This window comes from Orcinus orca, chromosome 19 (assembly GCF_937001465.1).
Source record: "Orcinus orca chromosome 19, mOrcOrc1.1, whole genome shotgun sequence".
NCBI classification, from domain to species: Eukaryota; Metazoa; Chordata; class Mammalia; order Artiodactyla; family Delphinidae; genus Orcinus; species Orcinus orca.
In genome coordinates this window covers 33,450,128-33,474,231 of record NC_064577.1, presented here as the reverse complement: position 1 = coordinate 33,474,231, position 24,104 = coordinate 33,450,128, and the positions used below count along the sequence as shown (strand labels likewise).

Sequence of the window (24,104 nt, the reverse complement as noted above, 5' to 3'; positions counted from 1 at the left end):
CACGGACACCAGACCCTCAGCCCCAGCCTCAGCCTCCGCCCCTACCCTGCACGCCGGCGGTCACGTGGCCGGCGCCCTCGCGCGTGCGCGTGCGCGCCGGTGCGCGTCACTTCCGGCCGGGCCCCTGGCAGCTGTAGCGGCGGCTGAGAGGGCGAGGTGAGGCGGTGGCGGCGGGGGCGGGGGCGGCGGCGGCGGGGGCGGGGGCGGGGCGGGCGCGGCCGGGACCCGCCCTGGCGCGGCGGCCGCGAGGGGAGGGCCCCGGGCGGGGTCGTGGGGCGCCCGGCCCGCTGTGGTGGAGGATAGGGAGGGGCGCGGCGGGGCGGGGAGGGCCCGCTGGGCACGGGGCTCAGAGGGGGCAGCGGGCCGCCCTTTTCCGCCCCTGAAGCTGCAGCCGCCCAGTCGTCCGGGGAGCAGCCCTGATGATGCTTCCTGACCCTTGAGCGCGGCCGGCCGGGTTCCCGCGGTTCGCCTTCCGCCGCCGTCCAGCCTGTCCCAAGCTCCTGGCCTCTGAGCCAGGCGGGGCGGTGCCGGGTGCGGGGTGGGAAGCGGGTAAGAGGCTGCCTGCCGTCGGGGAGCTCACCGGGCCCCGGGGGCTGCCGGGGTGGGCGGGAGCCGCAGCGGGGAGGCCGCAGACATCAGATTTCCAATTACAGAAGCAGCCCAGGTTGTGAGAAACTTCAGGTAACGTGGAGGCGCACAAGCCATGTCCCCGACCTGTCCCAGGGAGAGTTCCCAGAGAAGGTGGTCGTTAGCCGGGCCCCCAGGGACCAGCGCGATAGTTTTGGGTAGACAGGACATTTTGAGCAAAGGCCCTGAGATGTCAGTGGGGAGTGTCCAGAGCTTTTAGAGAGGAGTGCAGGTGGGGAGGGAAGGGGGCAGGAGCTGAGTCCTGAAGGAGGAGGCTTGATTTGGGGTGAGTGGAAGGGCTAGCGAGATTTCCACGTGAGGAGGGAGGGGGTGCACACACTGGGGTTTGTTGCTCGGGAGGGGAGCTGCTGTTGACACCCAGGAAAGTGGGGGAGGGGTGGTGCAGTGCTTAGAGGCTTTGCCTGGGGGACTTCAAGAGGCTGCCAGGCCCATCTGGCATCTAATACGACAGTGTCCTGCTGGCACTTGCTTGGGTGATAGATCGTTTTCTAGAAGTCTCATTGGTAGAAACTGGGCTGTTGAGAGCCCCCAAAACACTGAATATTGAAGGAGAAGTGGAGTCTAAGAAAATTTGAGTACCTATCAAAAATTCTAAAGGAACACAGAGTGGCTGCAATTGCGTCATTGATTCTAACTCCAGAATATCCACTGTCACTTTCCCAGACCACAGAGTGTCATCTCGCCCAGTCCTTAGGCAGATGGCTGTGTGTGGGGAAAGAGTTCAAGGCTGGGGGCCTGGAGACTGGGCTTTGGCGCCTCCCAGGAGGTCTCTGAAGCCCTTTGTTCCCATGGAAGAGCAAGGTGCTACATAGATCCATCCAGGAGGACTCCCTCCCTGTCTCTGAGCAGAACCACATCAGTGCCAGGGGTCAGGAACCTGCCAGGAGTACAGGCAGGGGTGGGGGCAGGCTCTCGGGTGCTCAAGCCAGCTGAGCCATCTTGACCTAGCCCTGACTGCTGTGGCCCTGGAGGCCCAGAGGTTGGGAGGCCCTTGTGGTCCAGACCCCATTCTGCTGGGTGGAAGGTTGCTTCACCTGTCAGGCCTCCAAAATGGGGGTTATCGGGGTCCTACCTGGCTCAGTGCAGTGGCCACCCTACAATCGGCCCTTGGCAAATGTTTACCGTGGCCGGCAGCGCTGCTGCCCCTTCACAGTGTACTCTACGTTTGTGGGTCTCCACCACGCCTGAGTGGGCTGTCTCTGCATTCAGTTTGCCCAGGGCTATCCTGGCTCACGGTTCGTAATCAACAGCAGCCCTTTTACTCTCAGGAGTGCCCAGCTGGACAATACATTCCTTCTGTGATTGCCCTGTCCACCATCATATTGGATAAGCAGCCACGGAGACCTTGTTTGAGATGGTGGCTTCATGTGGCTATACTTGGGTCCCTGTTGAGCAGGAAGGCCTGGTGAACATTCTTGGGGAATGTTTTGGCTCAGATGGGGATTCTGAGGCCCATAGAGGGAAGAGACTTGCCCAGGGGCAACAGAGCAGGGATGGACGACCGCCACTCACAGAGTGGCTCTGGACCCTGCCAGGTGCCGAGCATGCAGCCCGCTGGCTGCTATGGGCTGGTCAGCCGTGGACAACAGTCAAGGCCTGCAGAGCACACTCGGGGGCAGTGTATGGTTCTCCGTGGCGCTGGCAGCAGCAGAGGTGGCTCTGAGGCACAGACTGTGTTTGAGGGGTGGGCCCAGTAGCTGGTGACACCTGATGAGATAGATTGTGGCCAGACTGAGGGCTTGATGGCAGTAGAAGACCCTGGTAGTGTCCGGGTGGGGAGTGACTTGGCAGGGTGGGTCTTGGGAAGATCATGCTGGCGTGACGTGTACCGGGGATGGAGAAGAATAGTGCAAGATACTGTCCCGACACAGGGGTTGGAGGGTGAGCAGTGGATGTTGGACCAGGGGTGGGTGGGAATGGGAAGAAGTAACTGAAGAGCACATGCGTGGAGGCTTGAGATCTGTGGGCCGAGGGGAGACTTGTTGCATAATCAGATCTAAGACCTCAGTGGTGTGAGCTGGGTCTCCGTGGTCCGCTGAGAATGGAAAAATGCTGCTAACCTTTGTGCTGGCGAATGCCAGATGCAGCCCAATTTCAACGCTATTAAAATAGGAAAAAAGTTTCTCAGAGTTGATGGGATATAGGAAATGTGATAAGGTTTTGAGCTCCAGTCTTGAGGAAATAATTGTGCCTGATAATCACTGTGAGCAAAAGTCGGAAAGAAAACAAAGGGAGGGAGATGTTTGCGGAAGTGGATGCTCCCTCCCTGCTGACCAGATGGACTTGAGGCTCCAACCTCAGTGGGACTCTTGTGACCTGCTGGGCCTTTTTATGTGTCCCTGGCACTTTTCCAGGCATGCCATTCACCTGGCCCCTCCACACCGGCCTCTGTAGTGGCCCTGCTCAGCACTTTCCCTGGGCAGTAAACGTGCTCGGGTTTCCCTCCACTTCACCCCACACGCCACTGTCAGCCCAGGCCTCGCACCTCGCTTCGCAGCCAGGGACAGGCAGTCGTGGCTGATGGTCCCACTTCCTCCCCTCGCTCCACTGAGACCCTTTGTGCTAGGTCGATGGAGATTTTGTCATGCTGGTCCAGCGGTCACCTCTTCGTCCAGGTCTTAGCCTTGAGTCCAGCTGCCCCTTTGGTCATCTCTTCCCTGACCTTGTTCTCCCTCCCCCATGCCTTTGTGGCTCGGCCCTCTCTGCTGGAGCAGCCGTGTGTCCCCAGGCTTCTGTCTTTAACATCAGTGGTATGATTTGCCCACTGTTGCTGTGGCTCGTGCTCGCGGCTGTCACCTTCTGTAGTGGAAACAGGCCCCATGTATATTGGTCCCTTTCAGTGGCTCCACCCTCTGGGCGCTGACAAGTACCGCTTCTCTGGTCACCCCGGTGCACCTCTCAGTGGCCACGTGGCCCTTTCCCTTGGATACGCACCTAGGACTGGAATAGCTGTCATGGGGTGTGCATGTTTGTTAGGGTTTTCATGGAAATTTCCTTTGGGGTCAGCATGGGGGCCCAGCTCCCTGGAGGAGCCCCAGGAGGTGATGAAGGTGAGCGAGTGCAGCTCACTGTCCCTCTGTCTTCAGGGGAGCAGCAGGGACCCGGCCTCTCGGGAAGCTGCTGGTACACTCAGGAGAAGCCTTGGTGTCTCTGCGTCCCGCCAGGTGGCAGGATCTCAGTGGGGCAGGGCCAGCACAAGGTTCTGAGGAGAAAGGCCCCTGGAGGGAGGCTGAGCTGCTGGGAGAAGACAGAGGACTCAGAGGTTCCTCACATCTAGGAAGGCCAGCTGGTAGGACACAGGCCATTAAAGATGGACCTGGTTAGGTGTGACCTTCCCCATTGAGAAGAGGCAGACGGTGACTCCTTTTTAAAGAGTCATTTTACTCGTCCTTCAAGTCCCAAGGACGTGAGAGGGTGTCCAGCACCTGGCCGAGGTGTTTCCCGGCCACTCTGTCCAGGGCACCAGAAACCTTGTAACTCAAGTAGCACATCTGTATGGGCAGGCGCCCAGTGACAGGTGCACAGCTCCGTGGTTTATGGGGGACACTAGCCTCTGGTTGGGAAGCCCAGCCAGTGGGGGGAGCGAGGGTTGGGTGCCCACTGTGGAGACTGAATGCTCCAGGGGTCCGGGGCACAGGCCTCGGGACTTCAGTGACCAAGGGGAGCAGGTAGGTGCCCAGAGAACCCCAGAGCCACGTGTTCACGTGCATGTGTGCAGGCAGGGCGACGGGAGCTGTGAGGGTCTGGCACCTGAGTCGGGCCTGAGACTGAGCAGGGGGCCCTAGGCCAAAGGCATGTGCCCATAAAGGCTAGGCAGCCCCCAGAGGCTGTGACCAGAAGAGGCCAAGGCTACCCTGGAAGGAGAGGCCCCAGGGATGGGCAAGGCTGGGAAGGCAGGTACCCTGAAGAAGTGGCCACTCAGGTCCGAGAGGACAGACTGCAGGAGGGCTGAGGGGGCCTGGGCAGGAGGGGCCAGCCTAGAGTGGTCAGGGGCTGGCTGGTCCTCCAGGCACCTCCCTCCTGTTGCGAAATTGGAGCCTCCCACCTCACCCTGCTGCCGACAGCCCCCTGGGACTTGAGTGTTCTTGAGCCCTTTGAGTGTCCCCACGGCACCCTCAGGCCAGAGAGGGCTTTCCCTCTGTGCTCTGGTGTTCGTGGGGCTGGCGCCTGGGCAGGAGAACCATGGGCAGTGAGATCCCCCGAGTCCAGGAAAGAAGTCACTTTGTGAGGAGCTGGGCCTCTCCCCTGGGACGGCACAGGGTTCCACGTGCCGCCCCAGGAAACTGGCTTTATGCTTTTTTGTTGTTGTTGCCTCAACCTGTGGGCTGTGTTTACCTGTGCAGGTGTTTTTTTTTTTTTTCCCATCTGCACTGTGTGGCATGTGTGATCTTAGTTCCCCGACCAGGAATTGAACCCGAGGCCCCTGCAATGGAAGCACGGTGTCTTAACCACTGGACTGCTAGGGAAGTTCCCCTGTGCGGGTGTTTAAAGGCCATGGGAGCCAGAGAAGAAGTACCCACCGTGTCTCATCCTCCTGGCCCTTCAGGAGGGGCTGTGGCTACATGCTCTAAGCATTCTGGGGCCCCTCAGCTCCAGGGGTGTGTGGGAGAGGCACTTGTGCTCAAAGGCCCTTCCCAGGCTTTCCCCCCACACCTCCAGCATCTGGGGTTGCCCTGCTCTGGGGCAAGGCCAGGCCTGGGACTGGCCCTGTGCAGCCAGCTTCCTCAACCTGCGGTGTGTGTCCTCAGCCAGAGAGAGCACATTGTCCAACTGGCCAGTTTGAGAGTGAGCCTAAAAATAGACCCCCATCCAGGGCTGTATAGTCCCCTGGGCTGAGAGAGAGGCTGTAAACAGCACACACCCCAGAGTCTCGGTCACTAGGTTGGGCCTGGCGACTTCCTCCAGGCTCACAGCCCTCCCCCAGCCCTTCCGTCACACCCCAGGGACCAGGAAGCTGGGCAGGCTCTGCTGGGCTTCTCACCATTGGGAAGCACATCCCCATTTTACAGATGGGAAACTGAGGCTCAGCAGAAATGACACACTAGGCCCTGCAGGCAGTGAGGGCACTGGGACGACCGCAGGCCTTCCCCACAGACCCACGCTCTGCCGGCAGTGGTGTTCTGAGACCTGAACTGGGAATGTCAACAGAGCTGCCTGACTCTGGGGAAGGTGCTCCCAGGCAGCAGTGGTCCAAGTGCCGGGGCCACTCGGAGCTCATGCTGCTCTGACTCGTGCATGTCGCCGGCCCAGCCCCATCTGGCTGACCCTGCCGCACCCTTAGCCAGCTGGATTGTGGCTAGACCCTGTCTCCTGGAAGGCGGGGAGGCCACAGCTAAGGGGAAGAGGCAGATGCACCCCACGCCCTTCCAATCTCTGGAGCCCTTCTGGAGAGGGTGGTCTCCGTCCCATTCCTGTGTCGTGGGCTTCCCTTCCAGAGGCCGAGGGGATCCGGCAGCGGAGTGCGAGGACCAGACGCCCCAGCGATGACCAGGTGGGTCTTGGGCAGTGGAGTGGCCTCCAGGTGGGAGGGGCCTGCCCCCAGCCCCTCCTCACTGGCCGGACTCCCCCAGTTCCCCTGTCTCCAGAGTCGTCTACAACGGCAAGAGGAACAGTAGCCCCCGCTCTCCCCCCAACAGCAGCGAGATCTTCACCCCGGCCCACGAGGAGAATGTGCGCTTCATTTATGAAGGTACACGGGGTGCCCCCAGCCAGGCCCCCTGAGCCCCTCCTGCCCCAGGCAGGTGGGGGTACCCAGCTCTGGTCACGGGAGGTGGTCAGTGCTATGGTGTTCCTGACAGGGAGCAGCCCAGAAGAGGCAGTATTTGGAGCCAGTGGTGTTTGCTTGGGGAGAGGGGGGCCGTGGAAGACAGTGCACCCTGGGAAACCTGGGGCATCCTGGAAGTGGTGTGGCTGGGGTGTGTGAGCATGTGTGCACAACATTTGTGCCAGGAGGAGGGGGATGGAGGAGGCGGGAAAGATGGGGGGCCTGCCTGGAGGAAGTGCTGTACCCCAATGAGTCTCATATGCCACTGTGACTGCAGCTCTGGTCATGGTACCATGAGGCTGAAAGGGGCATGGTCTGGGCAGGGCTCCCCGAGGGAATGGGGATGTGTTGGGGACAACTTCAAGTCAAGAGCAGGCTAGGCCAGGGGGCCAAAAGCTGTGAAGCGGGAGTTGGGGGCAGGGGGCCTGCGGGGCCACTCTGATTGGGGGGGGAAGGTCAGGAGAGGGTGTCCTCCAGCTTGGACACTGACTGGGCCGGACTGCCTGATGCTGCAGGCCTGGGGGTCTAGAGCCCCTGACCACCCCTGCTTCCTGCAGCCTGGCAGGGCGTGGAGCGGGACCTGCGCAGCCAGATGTCGGGCAGCGAGCGGGGCCTCGTGGAGGAGTATGTGGAGAAGGTCCCTAACCCCAGCCTGAAGAGTGAGTGGGGCTGGCCTGGGAGGGAGGGGCCGGCCAGGGGGTTGAGCTGGGGGCAGGAAGGCCCACCTGCTTCCTGCTTCCAAGACAGCCTGGCAGGGTGGGCTGGGTCCCAGGGCTTTCAGAGACGGGCAGGACGAGGGACAGACCCTGCCTCTCCACCTGCGCCCACCGCTGACCGCTCTGTCCCCTGGCAGCCTTCAAGCCGATCGACCTGAGCGACCTGAAACGCCGGAACACGCAGGACGCCAAGAAGTCCTAAGGCGCGCCGGTGCCCCTCCCCTGGCCTCTGGGAGATCTGGGTGCAGTCTGCTGCTGGCCTCCTCCTCTCCTGTGGGCCCACCTTCTGGGAGGGGGAGGGGGCCTTGCTCCCAGTGGTCTGAAAACCCCAGGACCAGGACATGATTGATGGCCGAGGCCTGCCCCTCCTCCCTGAGCCCCCTCCTTTCCTCTTGGGGGATCTCAAGCTACCCAACACTAGGAGGGCCTGGGCCCTGCCAGCCCCTGCCCTCCCGTGGGCCTAGGTGGCTCTTTTGAGCTGCCTGGTCCTGCCTGCCCCCCAGGGCCTTGACCCTGACTCCCTTCACCTTCCCCTCTCCCCACCCCCCTACCCCTGGCCACTTCCAGGATCAGGAGGGAGACGAGGGGGCCTTTGTTGTCTCTTGTGCTGGTGGGATTGGGCTGGGTTAGCTCCTGAGGTGGCCAGGAGGCAGGACAAGGGTGATCGCACCCATGCCCAGCATGGGTCCCCCACTGGCCCCTGCTGCGTCTCTGGCCTGGACACGGGGTGTCTGATCCCTCGCCCCACTCTCCAGCTTGGCCCCTTCCTTCCCTGTGTCAGCTTCAGGACGGCACCAGCTGCCTGGGCCTGGGACACCGCTGGGCGCCCCCTCCAAGAGGTCGCCTTGGGAAGGGGCATGGGGCTGGCCTGAGCTGGTGAGGCTGCCCAGTGGGTCCTGCCCTGTGTGGTGAGTTGGGAGGGTCTTCCTGTGCCCTCCAAATCCAAGTGTCTGACTGGAACCTGAGGACGAGTGAATAAAGGCGGGGTGGCATTGGCTTGGCCACTTGGTCTGTGAGGCCCCTGTCTCGGCTGCCCACACAGGGCTGGAAATCCAGGGTCATGGTCCAGGCCCAGAAGTTCCGTCTGATCCCTGGGCTCCACCAGGGGCCTTGGGCCTCCTGGGGGGCAGTGGGAGGTGGAGGTGGGGGCCCTGGAAGGTAACACATCCCACATCCCTCTGCGACACTGGGTCCTTGGGGAGCAGCTCCTCTGCTGTCCGGATGGAGGAGTGGCTGCAGGGCTCAGAGCACCCCAAGTGCACTCAACCTTCAAACCTGGACATAGCCCTGGCAGACAGGCCAAACCGGAATTTATTTTGGGAACACCCTTTCCTGTTAGAGTATTCTGGGGCTCCAGCAGCCCCACAGGTGGCTCTGGGAGGTGTCTTTTCCTGGGGGGAATTCCCCAGGGATGGGGGTGCAGGAAGGATGGTTCATGGAATAAGCAGCAGCCATGGCTTGCTGCCAGTGGGTGCTGGCTGGTGCCAGGCCCTGAGCCAAGTTCCTGTAACCACACAGGCCTATTTGCTCCCCAGGGACCTGTGGGGCATCCTGCCAAGGGTTTGCGTGCCTGCTGGGCTGGGTCACCCAAGCAGCCCCCCTCTGTGGCTGGAAGGGGGTGGGCGTGGCCTGCCTGGGGTGCAGGGACCTGTGGCCAGAGGCTGAGTGGGCACACAGGCACACATGCCCTCCACCCAGCGTGTCCTAGACCACTAAGGATGGGGTGATGTCCAGCCAGGCCACTGCTGCGCTTGTGGCATTGAGCAAGTTGCTGAGTCTCCAAGCATCAGTTTCCTCAGGTGGAGCTCAGCACCTGCCTCCTGGGCGGCTGCCCAGTGCTAGTGCTTGCTGCCGCTATTAGTCACCTGGTGGATGCACTTGACGGGGCACTCAGCCACCAGGCTTCAGCGGGGCTGGGCATCTGCATCCTGGCGACCGCAGTCGTGGCCTTGCTGTGAGCCCTGGGGCACGTCACTCTCCTGTCCCACCTCAGTTTCCCCATGTGAAGTGAGGGTATGGGCTGTGGTGGTTCAAAGGCCTCTCTCCGAAGGGGTGCTGGAGCCCCCTGGCAGCACACCGGGGAATGTCTAATATCGTGCTGCGTTGGTTAAAAATTGACTTAACTTTGCTCCCAGCCCTCTCTAGGTCATTCCTCCCTCCTGTGGGGCTGGAAGGTGGGAATGGGGCCACACCGGGCCCCAGCATCTGGGTCTCCCCTGCCCACAGCCACCCTCCTGCTAGCAGTGGTACCTTGCCCCTGTGTGGGTGGGCCCATGGGATACCCCGCAAGGCCTTTTCATTCCCGCTTTCCCCGCCAACTTAGATTATCTGAAATAGAGGCCCTGGACCTGGAGTCTTTGCCGAGCACACCTTGGAGGTGGGAATGTGGTTAACAGGCTGTGCTGGGGTGGGGGGTGAGGAACTCGGTTGGGGGCACTGGAGACATAACCCTCACCAGCACAGTGGGCTGCCTGGCTGACCATGAGTGGCTGGAGACACCTCTCCCCGCATCAGACAGTGAGGGTAGAGGAGATGAGGGGAGCATCCTGGTGGAACAGGGGTGCCCAGTCCTCCATCATGTTCTACCCTTGGTGGTGCTCATATCACTGTCTGCTTTCATTCAGTGCTGACAACTCGGGGGGCGGAGGGTGGATTTTATTACCCTGATCTTACATATGAGGAAATGGTGACCTCTTGTAGGAGACTGGCCTTAATCTTATTTTTAAGCTTTTACTGTTATCAAAATCTGAATTTAGTAAGTACTTCCTGAGCATGTACCCTGAGCACGTTCGTGTAAATTGAGCATGAACAGCAATTCCCTAATGTCATCTAACACCCAGTCCATAGTCCCCTAGTGTCTAAAATAATATATTCCACATGGGTTATAGACTCAGAATAGAAAGGCCAAGTGCATCGGCTGAATCTGCTTGATGCGTCCCGTAAGTCTTTCTTAGTCACAGTGCCTCCTCCCACATTTCCCCTCCGTTTATGATTGAAGACCCGCTGGATACTTGATGTTGGAGTTTCCCAAACTCTGGTTTTCACTGGTTGCATCTTTGTAGTGTTAACAGACTCCTTTGTCGCCTGCATTTCTGTAAACTGAGGTGAGAGGTGGATGCTTGATGGGATTCATTGGAGGAAACTTTGGATGTAAAGGGATCGCGCTGGTTGCTGTGTTGAGAATAGGCTGCAGGTTCAGGGTAGAAGCGGGGAGACCTGTCAGGGGGGCTACCTCAAGTGAATCGTGGGAGGAAGAAGCTGGGTGAGGGGGCAGGTAAGGAGTTCGATATGGACTGTGCAATTTAAGTTGCCATTGGATGTCTGAGTGGAGGTGCCAAGAGGGAAGCTGAGTCTAGAGTGGATTTGAGAGGGCCACAGAGGTTGGAGATATAGTTTGGGAGTAATTTGAATATTGATTTTTTTTTTAAGGTTGATAAAGAAGGGAGGAGGGTGGGACCTGATCCCTGGGCACTGCACTCAGGGAGAGGAGGAGGAAGCAGGACCAGGGACTGAGAGCAGTAGAGAGCAAGGTCAGAGAAAGGGCAGGTGGGGGAGGACCTGGGGCTGAAGGCTGCCATAGAGTCCAGGAGGAGGCCGAGGCAGTCAGAGTTCGGCTAGTTGCAGCCCTCAGACTTCTCCTCCCACCCTCTCACCTAGAGCCAACCATTTTCAACTTTCCTGCTGATTCTTTGGTTTGTATTTCTATGTCTAAATAGCATACGTGAAGCGTTACTTCTTGGTTTTCCCATTTCATTCCGTCCCCCACTCCCACTTCACACGTGCTCTTACCATCCGCTATCCTCCCTAGATCTTTCTCTCATAACTTTGGTTACATCAGTGTTGAGTATTTACATTATGATATCTGTGTATTTAGAGATGAGCCTTGTGGTAAATTGTGGGGTTTTTTTTTCTGCCCAACTTTTTGTTTTCCTTGAAGTTATTAATTGCCTTCTTTTTTCATTTGCTCAGTTGTCTATGTACTAAGTCCTGAACTCTCCACCAGGTCATCTAAGTCTCCTCTCAGTGTGTTCAGTCACTTTGATCCACTTGAGGGCGTCTCTCCTGTACTTTCGCCCTGCTTGAGGCTCCTTCCCCCCAGTGACCCACTCTGCCTGGCACACAGCTGCCATCCTGGGGATGCCCCTCAACTCTCCTAGGTTTGATCAGTGTTTATTGTAGTCCATGTTTTCCTCTTTCTTGGTCTCCACACTCATTTTAGTAGCATGCATGTGGGGAGACACACACACACAGACACACACACACACACACGTACGTGCTGGGTGGTTCCCATGCATTCTTTTAGGGGAAGTGCCTGAGATTTGGACTGGGGTGGAGGTGGGAAGGGAAGTAGAGATGGGGAAGGGGCAGAGGGCCTGGAGTGTTTGTCTTCCTGAATGGAGGGTGATGCTGTGTGGGTGCTGGGCCCTGCGTTAGAAAGTCAGGTTCCCCCACCATCCCACCGTGCAGGACGGCCTGGTCAGAGCCAATGTTTATTGGCTGGATGAGCCCAGCCCCTTCCAGGCCTCCACCTCCACTCCTGACTCCACCGGCCTGCTCCAGTTCCCTTGGGGACAGGGACAGGGTGAAGGAGGACAAGGGCAGAGGGAGTCAGGATGGGGAGGGCTGTCAGGAGGCCCCTAGGTGAGCGGCACACCTGCAGGGCAGTCACCAACCCTGAGCTCAGCTGGCGTGAAGGAGAACTTGTGCCCTCCCTGTGCTAGGCTTCTGGGCATGGAGGGCTGGCAGGGGTGCCCCTGTGGGCAGGGGCTCAAAGGAGCACTAGGGCCTAGGGAGCCTGGGGGGCCTGGGATGAGAAGTGACCTGAAGCCTCAAGGTCAGGGGTCTCAGGTCCTCAAAGGTGCAGCCAGCCACACTACCTCCCTGCCCTGCAGTCCCCACCGATCATAGTAACATCGCATCCCACCTGGGCCGCAGGAGAGCCCAATCTACCTTAACTCACCTCCTGCTCCTACCTCCCTGCTATATCCGGTGGCACGAGGTGAGGGCCCCCTCAGGAGGGCCCCAGTGCCTGGCAGGTGAGTAATTCTATTTACCTTTCCTGAGAGGCCTCCTGTCCTTTCATTTGCTGCAATTAGCTCAGCTCTGCCTAAGCAGCTCCAGCCCACGTGGCTGGGCAGGGACTGTGGACACCCCCTCCCCCGGGTCCCGGCAGTCACCCCCCACCAGCTCCTAGGAGCAGGGCCGCCTGGCTGGCCCATTTGGCTTGTACTCTTGGCTTCTGTGGCCCCTTCCTCTTTTGACAGTGCCCCTGCTCCTACCCCCTTCCACGCATACCCCCCACCAGGCATCATGGCACCGGACACAAGGGGCGCTCTTGAGGGTGACTACAGTCCTCGCACTGCTCCTGCACTTGTCTCCACCCTCTGCATCAGATGCACCGCGCCCCGGGGGGCAGCTTGGACTCAGGGCGCACCACCTGGCTCTTCCTGCATGAGTGCCAGCCCTCATTGACTGCCAAGCAGGGTGCCCACCCACCAGGCAATGGGCAGCACCCTCGCACACAGCTGCCCTTCCGCATGCGCTTGGAGCAGCAAGGACTGCAGTGATTCTCTGTGAAGTGGCTATGTTGGGCTGTGCCGCAGTCTTTGGAAAACTGTGCTGCGCCTGCACTTGGACGGTCTCGATTTTGGGGGTCCATCTCTCCCCGCTTCAGTCGGCTACATGGGCTGCGGATTGCTGGGGTGGCTAGAGTTGGGATGAAGCAGAGGCCAGTAGAGGACATCCAGTTCTGGATTATCTAGTTCTGGATTATCCAGTGATGCCCTTGCTGGGCCTGAGTCCAGCCCCGGCTTCGGCTCTAGCAGGGAGCCAGGGATGTTCATGTGGGGTTGGTAGAAGGACTGTGATGTCGGTGGCTTCCCTCGGCCATTGACGCCCTTCATGCCCCTCTGCGGGCGAATGGTGACACTCCGGGGGTTGAGGGGCCAAGACTGAGTGGGGCCCATCCACTCTGGCCCGGGGTGGGGGTGAGCCACCCCCCACCCCACCCTGGCGCGAGGGCTGGGGACGGCACGTGCTGGTGGGGCACCACCAGCCACCACTCACACACACCCTCAGGGATTCCAGCTCCAATTCACCTGTATGATGGGGCAACAAGGAGAAGTCTAGAAGGAGCAAGCCAGCACGGGCCGTCCACGGCTGCTCCCTTCTCACGGGGAGGCCCTGGGCCCAGCTGGCCCCTCTCCTCCAGCCCAGCTGTCCACCCAGGGTGAGCACAGAGCTCTTTATTGTTGGAGGACACATGTTTTCTCTAACTCAGACACACTGACACACATGGGGACACACGGGCATGCATTCACAGAACAGCTTCCCTGCCACATCCCCTCCCCCACCCCTTGGCACAGAGCAGGTGCCCCTCAGACCACCACACTGGGGAACATGTGGACAGCAGGGTGCTGTCTGGCTCCCACGCTCTTGCCTCTGCTGGGCATCGGTTATGGATTGTCCAGTGATGCCCTCTCTGGGCACCTGAGTCCAGCCACAGCTGAAGTTCCAGGGGGCTTCAGAAGGGGTTCTCAGCCAATCCAGGGAGGCCGCCAGCCAAGTGGGTCTCCGTAGAGGGGTCCTGGCTAGTCCTGTTGCTGCCACTGCCCCTTGAGAGCAGCAGCTTCTCACTGGGGGGGCCACCAGTGGGCCTGGCCGTGTGGCTGCCGACATGGCACTCCTCCTGCAGTGCTTTGCCCTCACGCCAGCGATGCCAGCGCCGCAGCAACTCCGACTGCACCTGGGGTGGGCAGGTGGGTCGGGCCAGTCCCAGGGCCTGCCCGTGCCACCCTCTCAGGATCCCCAACCCCCTGGCCTTGAAGGGCTATTGGGCCCTGGGTGTGGAGCCAGGCAGGCTCTGTCACCACAGAACGCTGGGGTCTGGGAACACTTGGGGACCCCCTCACCCTCAGGTGCACTCCCTGAGGACGGGCTGAGGCTGACCCATCTCAGCAGGCCTGACACCCAGTGTCCTGGAAACTGAGCCCAGTAAGTGCAGGTGGACACGAAGGGCTCACACCTGAGGGGTGGGGCCAGGATGTCTACACTCCCCCTGACCCCAACCCCAGCGCTGGTTCCAGACCCACACCCCCCTCACCTACCTCCTTGTTGAGGAAACAGTAGAGAACAGCCACCAGCAGGCCCTGGAGAGATGGGGGAGGTCAGGGCTGCACCCAGGCTGGCCTGGGGGTTGGGCTGTTGGTTAAGGGGCGGGCAGGCACCTGGAAGGAGCTGAGGAAGAGGTCGAAGAAGAGCTTGGCGGAGCGCAGGGTGCCCTGGGCATGCTCGTCGGTCACAAAGGCAAACACCACCTCGTGGACCCCCAACAGGGGGATGAGGGTCAGCGTGGACTTGGCCAGCCTGCGGGGGCAGAGACTGAGCCACCAGCCCAGCACCCCCTGGGGCTCTGGTGCCCCCACCCCCACCTACACTCCCTCTGGCCCCCGGGATTCCGCAAGCTGCCTGGCGCCCTCCCACTCCCAACGCCCACACCCACCGGAATTTGTAGTCAGTATAGCGCATCTGGTGGGCTTGCAGCTTGGCCACCAGGAGGTGAAGGATGCGGATGAAGATGAAGAAGTTGATCTGTGTGTGTGGGGGACACAGCTCAGGGCAGCTCTTGGCCCCCACCTGTCCCTCCTGGAGGTGGGCCTGGCAGCCAGACAGACCCTGGCTCCTGGGGCCCTGGGGCTGTGGGCACCCAGTCAAGGATGGACAGCCTGGCCCAAGGCCCAGGGCGCCAGCCAGTGTCCTGGGTGAGTGCCAGGCCTCCCTCCCTGTCCAGCCAGGCAGGATGCTGTCTGTCTCCTCAGGCTGCTGCAGGCCGATGAGGAAGGAAGGGGCTGGGGGGCCAAGGCCAGCAGCCTCCCGGCCCTCCCTGCGGTGCCAGCAGGTGCCTCATTTCCTCACCAGGATGGCCAGGAAGACGGGGAAGCGCAGGATCCACCAGAAGCCCATGTTGTCATTGCTGGTCCAGCACCTGCAGGGTGGGGCCTGCTCGTGTCCTTGCAGCCTCGTAGCCCCCCGCCCCCTGATTCCTTGGGATCTAATTAGTGCCTCAGGAAAAGAAGGGAGATAATTACCAATGACCTCCACCCCCGGGGAACCAGGTTTGCTTAGTGCCCCCCACTGCCTCTGGCCGGAGACCCCTGAGCCACTCCCACACTCTGAGCCTCATGGCCATTCCCCACGGGGCCAGCCCAGCACCTCCCAGCCAGGAGAGGCGAATCCCCCTGCTGGCCCGCCAGTCAGATACTCACTGGATGTTCTCAAACAGACACTTGACCACCACCCAGGGGGTGACGAACAGCATGGGGGCACCTGTGGGGAGAACAGCTGTGGTCCCGTGGCCCTGGCCAGCCCGCTGGCCCCCTGCGCACCGGCCCACTCACCCCAGCCGATGCCCAGGTAGAGGGGGAAGCAGCTCCTTTCAGGGATGGTGGCGAAGCTCAGCAGGCTGTGCAAGTACACGCCCTCCACCAGCAGCCAGCAGTAGTTGGCCACGACGCCGTACTGCATGAACACCGCAGCCACCCGGCAGCCGGCCACTGCCTGGCCGCGGGGGCAGCATGAGTGCGGGCCTCCCAGCTGCCTGCTGCCCAGGGCCCGGAGGCCAAGAGGCCGGATCTGGGAGCTCACCCCGTCACTCAGCCAGACGCTCACGCTGAAGTCGTCCCCAATCCTCTGGCTGTAGCGGGTCTTGAGCAGCGTGTCGATGACCAGCACAGAGCTGGCCTTGAGCACGAAGGACGCGAACAGGTTCACGTGGATGTAGTTTCGGGTGCAGTGCAGCTTGCTGTGGGGACAGCGAGTCAGTCCCCGCCCACACTGCCCGCTGGGGCCCCCCATGAGCAGGGCGGTGGGCATACCTGAGGCCCAGCAGGATGGCCAGGGCCAGGAGCAGGGCCCCCAGGGACAGGGAGTAGCCCACGGTGTACATCACCTGGAAGCTGCTGTACATCTTGGCCACCTCCTTCTGCAAATCGCAGTGGCCAGTCAGGGCTGGAGAGGGCCATCTTGCCCCTCCCCCCAAGCCCCCACTGCACCTGCCACGGGCTGACCTGGACCTCAAGCTCCTTGTCGTCCATCTGGCACTGGGAAGCATTTCGCCATGGCTGCCCCCGCGGCCCACGTACCCACTGCCCATCAGGCCCACACCTCTTGAAGACGAGGCGGTGCTGCACTGCGGGGGCAGGCTCTGGTCAGCTCCCCGCCCCTGGGCTGAGCCCCCTCTGCCAACCCCCCACATCCCTGCTGTGGTTACCTTTGTGGTGCCAGGGCAGGTACCAGGGGCAGGAGATGTTGGCTGTGGTGTTGGGAGGGGTGTCCGGCCAGCAGGAATATTTGTCAAAGGTTCTATTACAGACCAGCTCTGCAGAGGCGGGGACAGGGTTGCTCCTCAGCAGGGCCTGGCCTGCACAGCCCCCTGTTGTACGCTGTCTGCGCCCCAGGAGGCAGCCTCCCAGATCTCCCTGACCATCCTGCCTGCCCTGGACGCCTCTGTCCAGCCTGATCCTGAGCTCCAGCTCTGCCCGGCCACCTCCCCTCAGATACTCCGCATCTCCACCCAGGGTCTTCCCTCTTCCTAGTGCCCTTCTAGCAGCACTTCCACCTCTGGAGGCTGAACCCCAATTCTGTTGGCATCCTTCTGGGCCCAGCACCGGCCCCCTCCCTCCCCCAAACAATGGCTCGGCCTCCCAGGCAGCTCCTCCCGCCCCAGTGTCTCTCTTTGCACCTGAGTGATCTTCAGAACTTGCCCAGAACGCTGTACCTCAGTCTGCCTGAGCACTCCAGGTAATGGCCCATCTCCTTCCCCCTCACCAGCCCTGGTGCCCTCTACCTGCCCCTCTCGGTCCACCTCCCCCACACGCTGTCTGCCTCCTGGGCCACGAGGCTTTGCTCCATGGGAGGAAAGACGGTGTCCAGGCCGTGGGCCTGAGGGGTGCCCAGCAGCAGGGGAGGGTCACGAAACACCCCAGTTCTGGGGCAGTTCTACCATTTCTTAAATGTCCTGGTCTGTGGCCCTGGGCTAGTCACCAGCTTCTCTATGGCTCAATTTCCTCACCTGTAAATGGTGGGTGGGGGTTGGGGGGACTGCACTCGGGCCGAAGGCGGGGCTCACCAGTTGGGGGGGGCAGCAGGCTCAGGTTGTGGAGACATTGGTCGCCATAGAGCTTCCACTTCTCAAACAGGAAGTCCATCACCTGAGCGGAGGGGGCCTGCGGCTGGGGGTACAGATGGATGGACAGAGGGGACAGACTGGTGTCAGCATGAGGGGCAGGCAGGCTGGTGGGACAGGGGGACTGGCAGCAGCGCTCACCTGGCAGGCCAGCAGCAGAAGCAGGAGGAGGTGGGGGCAGCGTGGCAGGATGGGGGGCATGCCTCTGGGCAGCTGCCCCCCACATCTGGCTGGGGTTGCACAGCTGGGGCAAAGAGGTCCTCGTAGGTGCACTCTCCTCTGGGGGCTGCTGAGTATCAGAGCAGCAGGGTCTGTGCAGGGACACCCAGGAGTAAAGAGGCCCAGCTGGTCTCCGCTGTGATCAGCAGGGTGTCCTGCTCCCCTAAAACCATCCCTCTGAGTCTCCGAATCCTACTAATGAAGTGGGGGCTGGGAGGGAGGGGATGCCAGAAATGGTCACTCTGCCAGTGGCAGGTTGGGGGTCTGGCCCTGCACCTGGGGGTTCTGCCCAGGGTCCTGGGGGCTGCTCCATCTCACAGACTGTGGCTGTCTGTGTGGCGGCTCTGACAGTCCCAGAGCCCCTCTCCTACATGTTGGTTAAGCGGCCCCAGTCCTGCCTGGTACCAAAGATGTCAGAGGAGGGAGCAGCCTCCCTAGCTGCCCAACTCCTCCCTTCGGCTCTCGCTATTTTTCCCACCTATTCTTAGCTCCTGGGAAAGTCAGCATGGCAGGCTGGGGCAGGGTACCAGGACCATCCATCACTTGGTCCCCAGGGGCATGGTTATCAAGGTGACCCTGGGCCAGCTCCCAGACTTGGCAGGGGCCAGGAGTGCCAAGCATATGCTTAGGGTGGTCCCTGTCACATCCATGCCCCCTTGCCCAGGACTGGGGTGTCTAGGTGCTCCCTTGGGCCACGCCCAAGACTCCGGCCGGGCTTCCTGGGTCCCATGGGCCATAGCACGCAGGCAGCTGCAGCGCATTCCTTTGAGATTAGCGCTGCCAGCTGCCGGGGGCTCAGACACAGGACCCCTGCCCTCGTGGTGCCTGCAGGGGGGACCTGAGGTGCCTGGTCCTGTCCGGAGCCTGCACTGGGGGCATCAGCAGCCCCGTAAGTCATCGTGTCACTGCTTCCAGAGTCCGTCTTCTGGTCCACTGAATCCCACAAGGGCAGTAGGAAGGGGATTCCTTTGGGGCCTAGGGGTGGGGCCCCTAGAAACTACTCATGCAAGCCCCCTTAGGGCTGTGGATGGCATCCTGCCACAGAGTGAGCATGTGATGGACCGATGGATGGACAGATGGACGAAACTGGCTGGCTGGAAGGCAGTGCCTGGGAGAAGCCAGGGAGAAGGTGGGGAGGAGGGATGCAGGCTGTGACTGAAGGTGGAGGGTTGCTGGACAACCCTGGATCTCAGCCTCTTCCCATCAGAGTCCAGATGGGCCCTCATGGGGCCAACTCACGTGGGCTCCTCTGTGATTCACTCCTCACCCCTAACGGGACCCTGAGATGCCACCACATGGGGTGGGTACCTGGACCATAGCCTGCTGTGGGGCTCCTCACCCTGGCCCTTGGGCCACAGCGCAGGTCAGGCCTGGTGAGGCAGGGCCCAGTAGTGGCTGGTCCCCAGGCCCTGGTCCAGGTGGAGGAGCCAGAGCGGTGGGCCTTCTCAGGGGAGTAGCCCCCAGGCGGGTGGAGGACAAGGGGCAGTTCAGGTGTCCCCAGCCCAAGGGGCCTTATCTCCTGATTCTTATCAAACAGCCCGGTCTTCTGCCCTGCCCTTGCCCACGGAGGCCACGGAGCCAGGTGGGTGAGGCCCACTGTGACCAGCTGCTGGAGGAGGGGAGGTGGCTGGGAAGGTCAGGGAGACAAGGGCAGCCTAGATGGCTAGAGGCTCTGGGGGCAGGGCAAGGGGAGAGTGCCAAGGGATGGCTGGGGTGGAGTAGACAGTGGAGATGCAGGCAGGGAACATGGGGAGGAAGGATACTGCCCCCTGCCCAGGGGCCCTGCAGCCGGTGGTGAAGGGAGGATGAAGCTGCGGGGATAGTCCAGTGAGGAGCTCCAAGGCAAAATGTCAGCCCCTCAGAGTCCAGCTGGGGTGTGGTGGCCAGGCTGTGCCTCGACTTTCCCATCTGAAAAGTGGGAGTTCGCCTTGCTGACCTCCTAGGGCTGTTAGGAGAACCCAAGGTAGGCGGGGCCACACCCAAGCAGCCTGCCTTCCAGCTAGGGGTCAGTTAGTCTGGGAACCACAGAGAGAAGCTGAGCCCCGGGGTAGAGGGGAGAGAGGGATGGGCTGCCCTGGGGCCCCTCCTTCACTGCCCCTCCGATGACAGCCAGAGCAGAGGAGTAGGGAGGCCTTTCCATGACCCCCACTCCCATCCCTGGTCTGGTACGTGGGGCTGGGAATCCTTGAAGATTCACCCCACGCAGTTCAGCACCTACAGATCACAAGCTGGTACCCCAGCTCAGAGCACCGGTGGCCCCACGTCCCTAGGGATCAGGGCCTCAGCACCCCCCAACCAATACAAGAGCAGAGGATGATACCTCTCACTACGTCTCTGATAGAAACACAAGGGGCAGAAGTGGATGAGGCTCCCATGCCTGTCAGGGGAGTACGGGCGAGATATCTAGACACTTCTCTGAATGAGGACTGGGCAGAGTGTGGGGCTGTGGAACGACTTTCAGCTGTGCAAGGCTGAGGTTCTAAGGTCCCTGCCCTGAGCACCCAGGTGTGAGGCTGCCGCCACAGGAGCAGGGGACGTTGCAAGGCCCAGTTCTGGTCCCGGGACCAAGGGTAAATAATTCAACTTCTCAGAGCCTCGGTTTCCCTACTTGAAAAGTCCCTGCCTCCTCAACACCATGGAGGACAATGAGATGTGCCGCTCGACGGGAAGGACAGATTATCACGTGCAGGCCCCTCCCTTCCGTGGGGGACACTGCAACCCCAGAGGCAGCCTGCCAGCCCCAGGGATAAATATCTGGGGTGCGGAGGTGCCGCTCCAAGCCTCCCATTGGCCTTGGCGTCAGGGCTGCCGTCTTCCACCTTATTACCCTCCCCGGTGGGGGGAGGCGGGGGACTACCGGCCAGGGACCAAGCCTTCTCCCTTCATGGACCTGGAGGCTTCGCTCCCTCTCTGGCCCTGGACTGCACCTGCCCAGCACAGATAGCTCAGGATCAGAGACTCTGGTGGAGTGGGAAGGAGGGCCAGCTTTCCCCCGGCCCCAGCCCACCCCCTCCTCTCTTTCCCAGCCCCCGCTCTCCACCACGGGCTGGCTGGCCGGTGTTCTGTCTCCCCGCCTGGCAGAACACACCACTCCTGGGTGCTCAAAGCTCAGCTGTTTCTCTAGTTTCCCCTGGGGATGCCCCAGGACTCCCAGACCTGCAGCTGGGGGAGGGGCCCCCAGGATGGGTGGATCTCCATGGAGGAGAGTGGGGCGCTGGTCACCCCAGCTCCTCCCAGGATCTGAATAGGTGTGGTTGAGGCCTGCCAGCCTCTGATGGGTATGGGGGTGGGGGGTGTTTGTGAAACCAGAGCAAGTAGAGGAAGGTCATGGCCCCAGGGCGGGATCAGGGGCCACAGGTTGTTGACAAAGCCTGATTCCTGCGTCCTCTTCCCACTCTGTGGGGGCAGGGCGGGCCTGGATGTGGGCCAGGGTGCTACTCCCCCACCAACCCTCATCCCCCAGCACAGAAGGGCCGAAAACAGCCTGGACAGGTCCTCGGAAGATGCGGGCGCCCAGACCTCAGGAGTCAGTCCGTTTCTGGTGGGGGCAGAAATCCTGCGGCCCAGAAGTGTGAGTGGGGGCCGCCGGAGAGGAAGGAGCAGGCAGGGCAGTGACCTGCCCTCCCTGCGGATCAAAGTGACAAGTGTAGGCTCCGCGCATGACGCCCCTCGGCCCCTCCGGGGAAACCCGGGTAACCAAGATACTGCTGGAGAGCTTTGGGAAGCAGGGGCCCGCTGGAGGGAAGCAGGGCTGCCCCCCGCGCCTCTGGGGGTGTCTCCGAGGTTCTGTGTCTGCGCGGGGCGGGGGGGGTCGGGGAAGCGGGGGTGCTGGAGGGAGGAGTCGGGAGCGGAGATGGGCAGCAGGACAGCGCGCCTGGCGCTCACAGACACCCCACCCTTTTCCCCGAGACGCGCTCCCCAGGGAGGAGAGGACGGGGGAAGCGCTGAGACCCCCAACTTTCTCGATAGTGCGGAACCAGGTTGACCGTCCGAGCTGGAAGGGCGCATCCTGGGGTTGGGAACGGGGTGTCCGACGGCGATGAGGACGGCGACACCCGGGGCCCGAGACCGCCCACCTAAGATAGGGGTCCACGCCGGCCAGTCCCGCGCTCCCGCCTTCGGCCCCCGGCCGGGAACGTGTTCTCGAGCCTGGCCCAGGTGCTCACCGCGCGCCGCTCCGGCCGCTTCGCGATTCCCGTAGTCCTCCGCGCGCACGGGTTAGGGGCCGGCCGCCGCTCGTCTCCACGGCGCTGCCAGATCAGGGTCGGCGCCGGCTCCGCGCCCGCACCCCGCGCCCCGCGCCCCGCGCCAGCCTCTAGCAAACTTTCCGGCGGCTACGCTCCGCGGCGGCGGAGGGAGAGGAGGAGGGGGCGGGGGCGGGGCGGGAGCGGCCCGAGGGTCCCCGCCCGCGCCTCCGCCCTCCTGCCGCGCCTCGGGGAGCGACTGCGGGCCCGGGAGCCCCTGCCCGCAGACCCCTCCCCGCGCACCCGTGCCCGACTCCTGCCTTGCGGACTCCTACCCCACGGGGTCCTCCCCGCGGACCCCGCCCGGCAGAACTCCCAACCCAGAGCTCGCTCGGCAGACCCCCGCCCCGGCGAACCGGGCCGGCAGACGGCAGCTCCCCGCGGGGACAGCAGCGGTGGATGGACAGGTGCGGTGTGTGGCGGGCGCGCGGCCGGGCGTGGGGGCTGTGACTCCACGCCCCTTCCTCTCGTCTCCTCCGCGTTCCCGGGCCCTCACAGCTTCTTTCCCGGGTACTGATTGTCGGAAGGACTGACCCCTCACTTAACCCCGCACCGTGGCTCTTAGGCGACCCTCCCACCGCGCCGGAGTGGAGTAGGGGGCCAAGGCGGGGAAGGGCGGCCCCTGGGGTGCCTCTTTAAGCCCGAGGGTACCGCGCCATCTCCCTTAAGCACCCTCCAGCACCGTTCATCCAACAGCACAACCCCTCCCTCCGGGAACCCCCCCCCCCCGCCCCACACACCCCAGCAGTCAGCCCCCAGTGACCGCAGGGTCACCAAATCTCATGCACACTTTGGGGCCTCATCTTTCCTGGCCTTTCAGTATCTGGGGACATGGATGGTCATGCCCTCCTTCTGGAAAGTTCTCCCATGGTTCTGGCTTCCAGGCTGGCGTTCCCACCTCCTTCTCTCTGCATTCCCCTCCACTTTCCCTTGGACAGTTCCTAATGTTCCCACTGCCAGATGCCCAGGACCCCACCAGGACCCCTCTCCCCTGACCCGTTCCCATCTCCTGAATGTACTTCCTCTGCCCACCCACCTGCTGGACTCCTGGCAGGGATCTTGAGGTCTCCAGTGCATCACCAAATCCTGATTCTCCCTCTCGCGTTTCTCTGGAATCTGTCTGGGCTACCTCTCCACTGTCAACCACTGTCTGGCCACCATCACCCTGGGATGCCCTCCCTGGCCCACTGGGTCAGCTCTTTTGTTAGATGCTGTCCTTTGTCTTTGGGGCCCTTCTCCCTACTGCTGTTTTGGGGGACATTGGAACCCGTGGTTCTCCCCTACCCATGGCTCCCCCCTCCCTCCAGCCCCCAGAGCAGAGCTGAAGTTGGTCCCAGCACCCTGTGACATACCCACAGGTAGCTGGTGCTTGGTAACCTGCCCTGCCACTGTCTGAAGGCTCAGGAGGAGGGGCATTTCTGGGGGTGCCCTCCAGACCCCCATTCTTACCAGCCCACCTGGAACCCTGTCCCCAGAGCAGCCTGTTTTGGTTCAGGCAGTCGCCAGAAGACAAAGGTCAGAAGCAAAGGTCAGAAAGTCTGGGCTGCTCGCATAGGGCCAAACGCGCTGGTGCTGGATGCAGGTGCTGGGGGAGGGGAGCCTTCCGAGATCCTCCTCCCCCCTTCCCTTGCACCCCTCTTCCAGCTCTCCTCCCACTTCTCTTGGGGCAGGGCACCCGTACGGGCAACAGAGATCTGCGTAGGTGCCCCCTACTCTCCCTACAGCTGTGATCTTGGGGTCTTGCTTGTGATCCGGGTGGGCTCCTGCCTGTGAGCAGGGTCACTGACACCACGCTGGGTGGCTGTGAGGCTCAGGGGAGAAGCTGCAGGTTCTTCCCAGAGGTGGGATAAATCCGAGGAGCTGGGAAGGTCATCCTGCTGTGTGACCTTCAGAGAGGCCCTTCCCTCTCTGGAACTTATTTTCCTGAGGAAATTCTGGTTGGGTGGAGGCCCAGCCGTCTGGGGGAGGGGCTGGGTGGCCCGAGTTGGGTTCTAGCAGGAAGAGATGTGAAAGAATAAATGTAGAGTTTATTCATAAATGTATGAAATGGGGGGGGCATACTTGAAATGTGTGGACACAGTGGGGAGCAGAAGCGGGAGGGAGAGGGAAGAGATGGAGGAGGGGGTGCCTTCCTGGGCTGGGCCACCTTTATTTACATAACTGAATTCATAAGACATAAATAGAGCAGAAACTGGGAATGAAGGGGGCTGGGCCTTCCCACGGAGCATTGGAGGTCTGGGAAGTGAGGAAGGGGTCTGTCCATCACTGGGTCCCTGAGGGTCCCGATGGGGGTGGCACCCTGGAGGTGTGCTGGCTCCTGTGTGCCAGGG

General features: G+C 61.7%; 3 protein-coding genes across 15 annotated transcripts in view; 2 read left to right on the top strand and 1 right to left on the bottom strand.

Annotated features, from left to right (window-relative positions):
* Positions 1–89: 89 nt before the first annotated feature.
* Positions 90–8,130, top strand: MCRIP1 (MAPK regulated corepressor interacting protein 1). Of its 3 annotated transcripts, none has more exons than XM_049702600.1 (5): positions 90–156; positions 6,084–6,139; positions 6,219–6,337; positions 6,970–7,071; positions 7,266–8,130. In XM_049702600.1, the coding sequence occupies exons 2-5, from the start codon at positions 6,132–6,134 to the stop codon at positions 7,328–7,330; spliced, it is 294 nt and encodes a 97-aa protein (XP_049558557.1). In that variant the 5' UTR covers positions 90–156; positions 6,084–6,131; the 3' UTR covers positions 7,331–8,130. The 3 variants fall into 3 exon arrangements, with proteins under 3 accessions (XP_049558557.1, XP_049558558.1, XP_004275623.1); XM_004275575.4 differs by lacking the exon at positions 90–156 and adding an exon at positions 325–549; XM_049702601.1 differs by lacking the exons at positions 90–156; positions 7,266–8,130 and adding an exon at positions 293–549 and having other exon boundaries at positions 6,942–7,071.
* A 4,723-nt stretch (positions 8,131–12,853) lies between these two features.
* GCGR (glucagon receptor) lies at positions 12,854–21,821 on the bottom strand. Of its 11 annotated transcripts, XM_004275574.3 has the most exons (13): positions 17,453–21,612; positions 17,255–17,357; positions 16,397–16,504; positions 16,194–16,315; positions 16,002–16,108; positions 15,772–15,928; positions 15,525–15,684; positions 15,393–15,453; positions 15,043–15,112; positions 14,630–14,718; positions 14,355–14,493; positions 14,235–14,276; positions 12,855–13,873 (listed from the first exon to the last, which is right to left on the bottom strand). In XM_004275574.3, the coding sequence occupies exons 1-13, from the start codon at positions 17,510–17,512 to the stop codon at positions 13,652–13,654; spliced, it is 1,440 nt and encodes a 479-aa protein (XP_004275622.1). In that variant the 5' UTR covers positions 17,513–21,612; the 3' UTR covers positions 12,855–13,651. The 11 variants fall into 11 exon arrangements, with proteins under 11 accessions (XP_049558544.1, XP_004275622.1, XP_033294641.1 ...); XM_033438750.2 differs by having other exon boundaries at positions 17,255–21,612; XM_049702587.1 differs by having other exon boundaries at positions 12,854–13,873; positions 15,043–15,178; positions 15,525–15,928; positions 17,255–21,612.
* LOC117203601 (serine/arginine repetitive matrix protein 3-like) overlaps positions 18,595–24,104 on the top strand; it is a 33,617-nt gene continuing 28,107 nt past the window's right edge. Inside the window, exons 1-3 of the mRNA XM_033439037.1 lie at positions 18,595–18,659; positions 20,939–21,222; positions 21,612–22,181. Coding sequence (XP_033294928.1) covers positions 18,595–18,659; positions 20,939–21,222; positions 21,612–22,181 — 919 coding nt within the window. The remainder of the gene's footprint in view (positions 18,660–20,938; positions 21,223–21,611; positions 22,182–24,104) is intronic.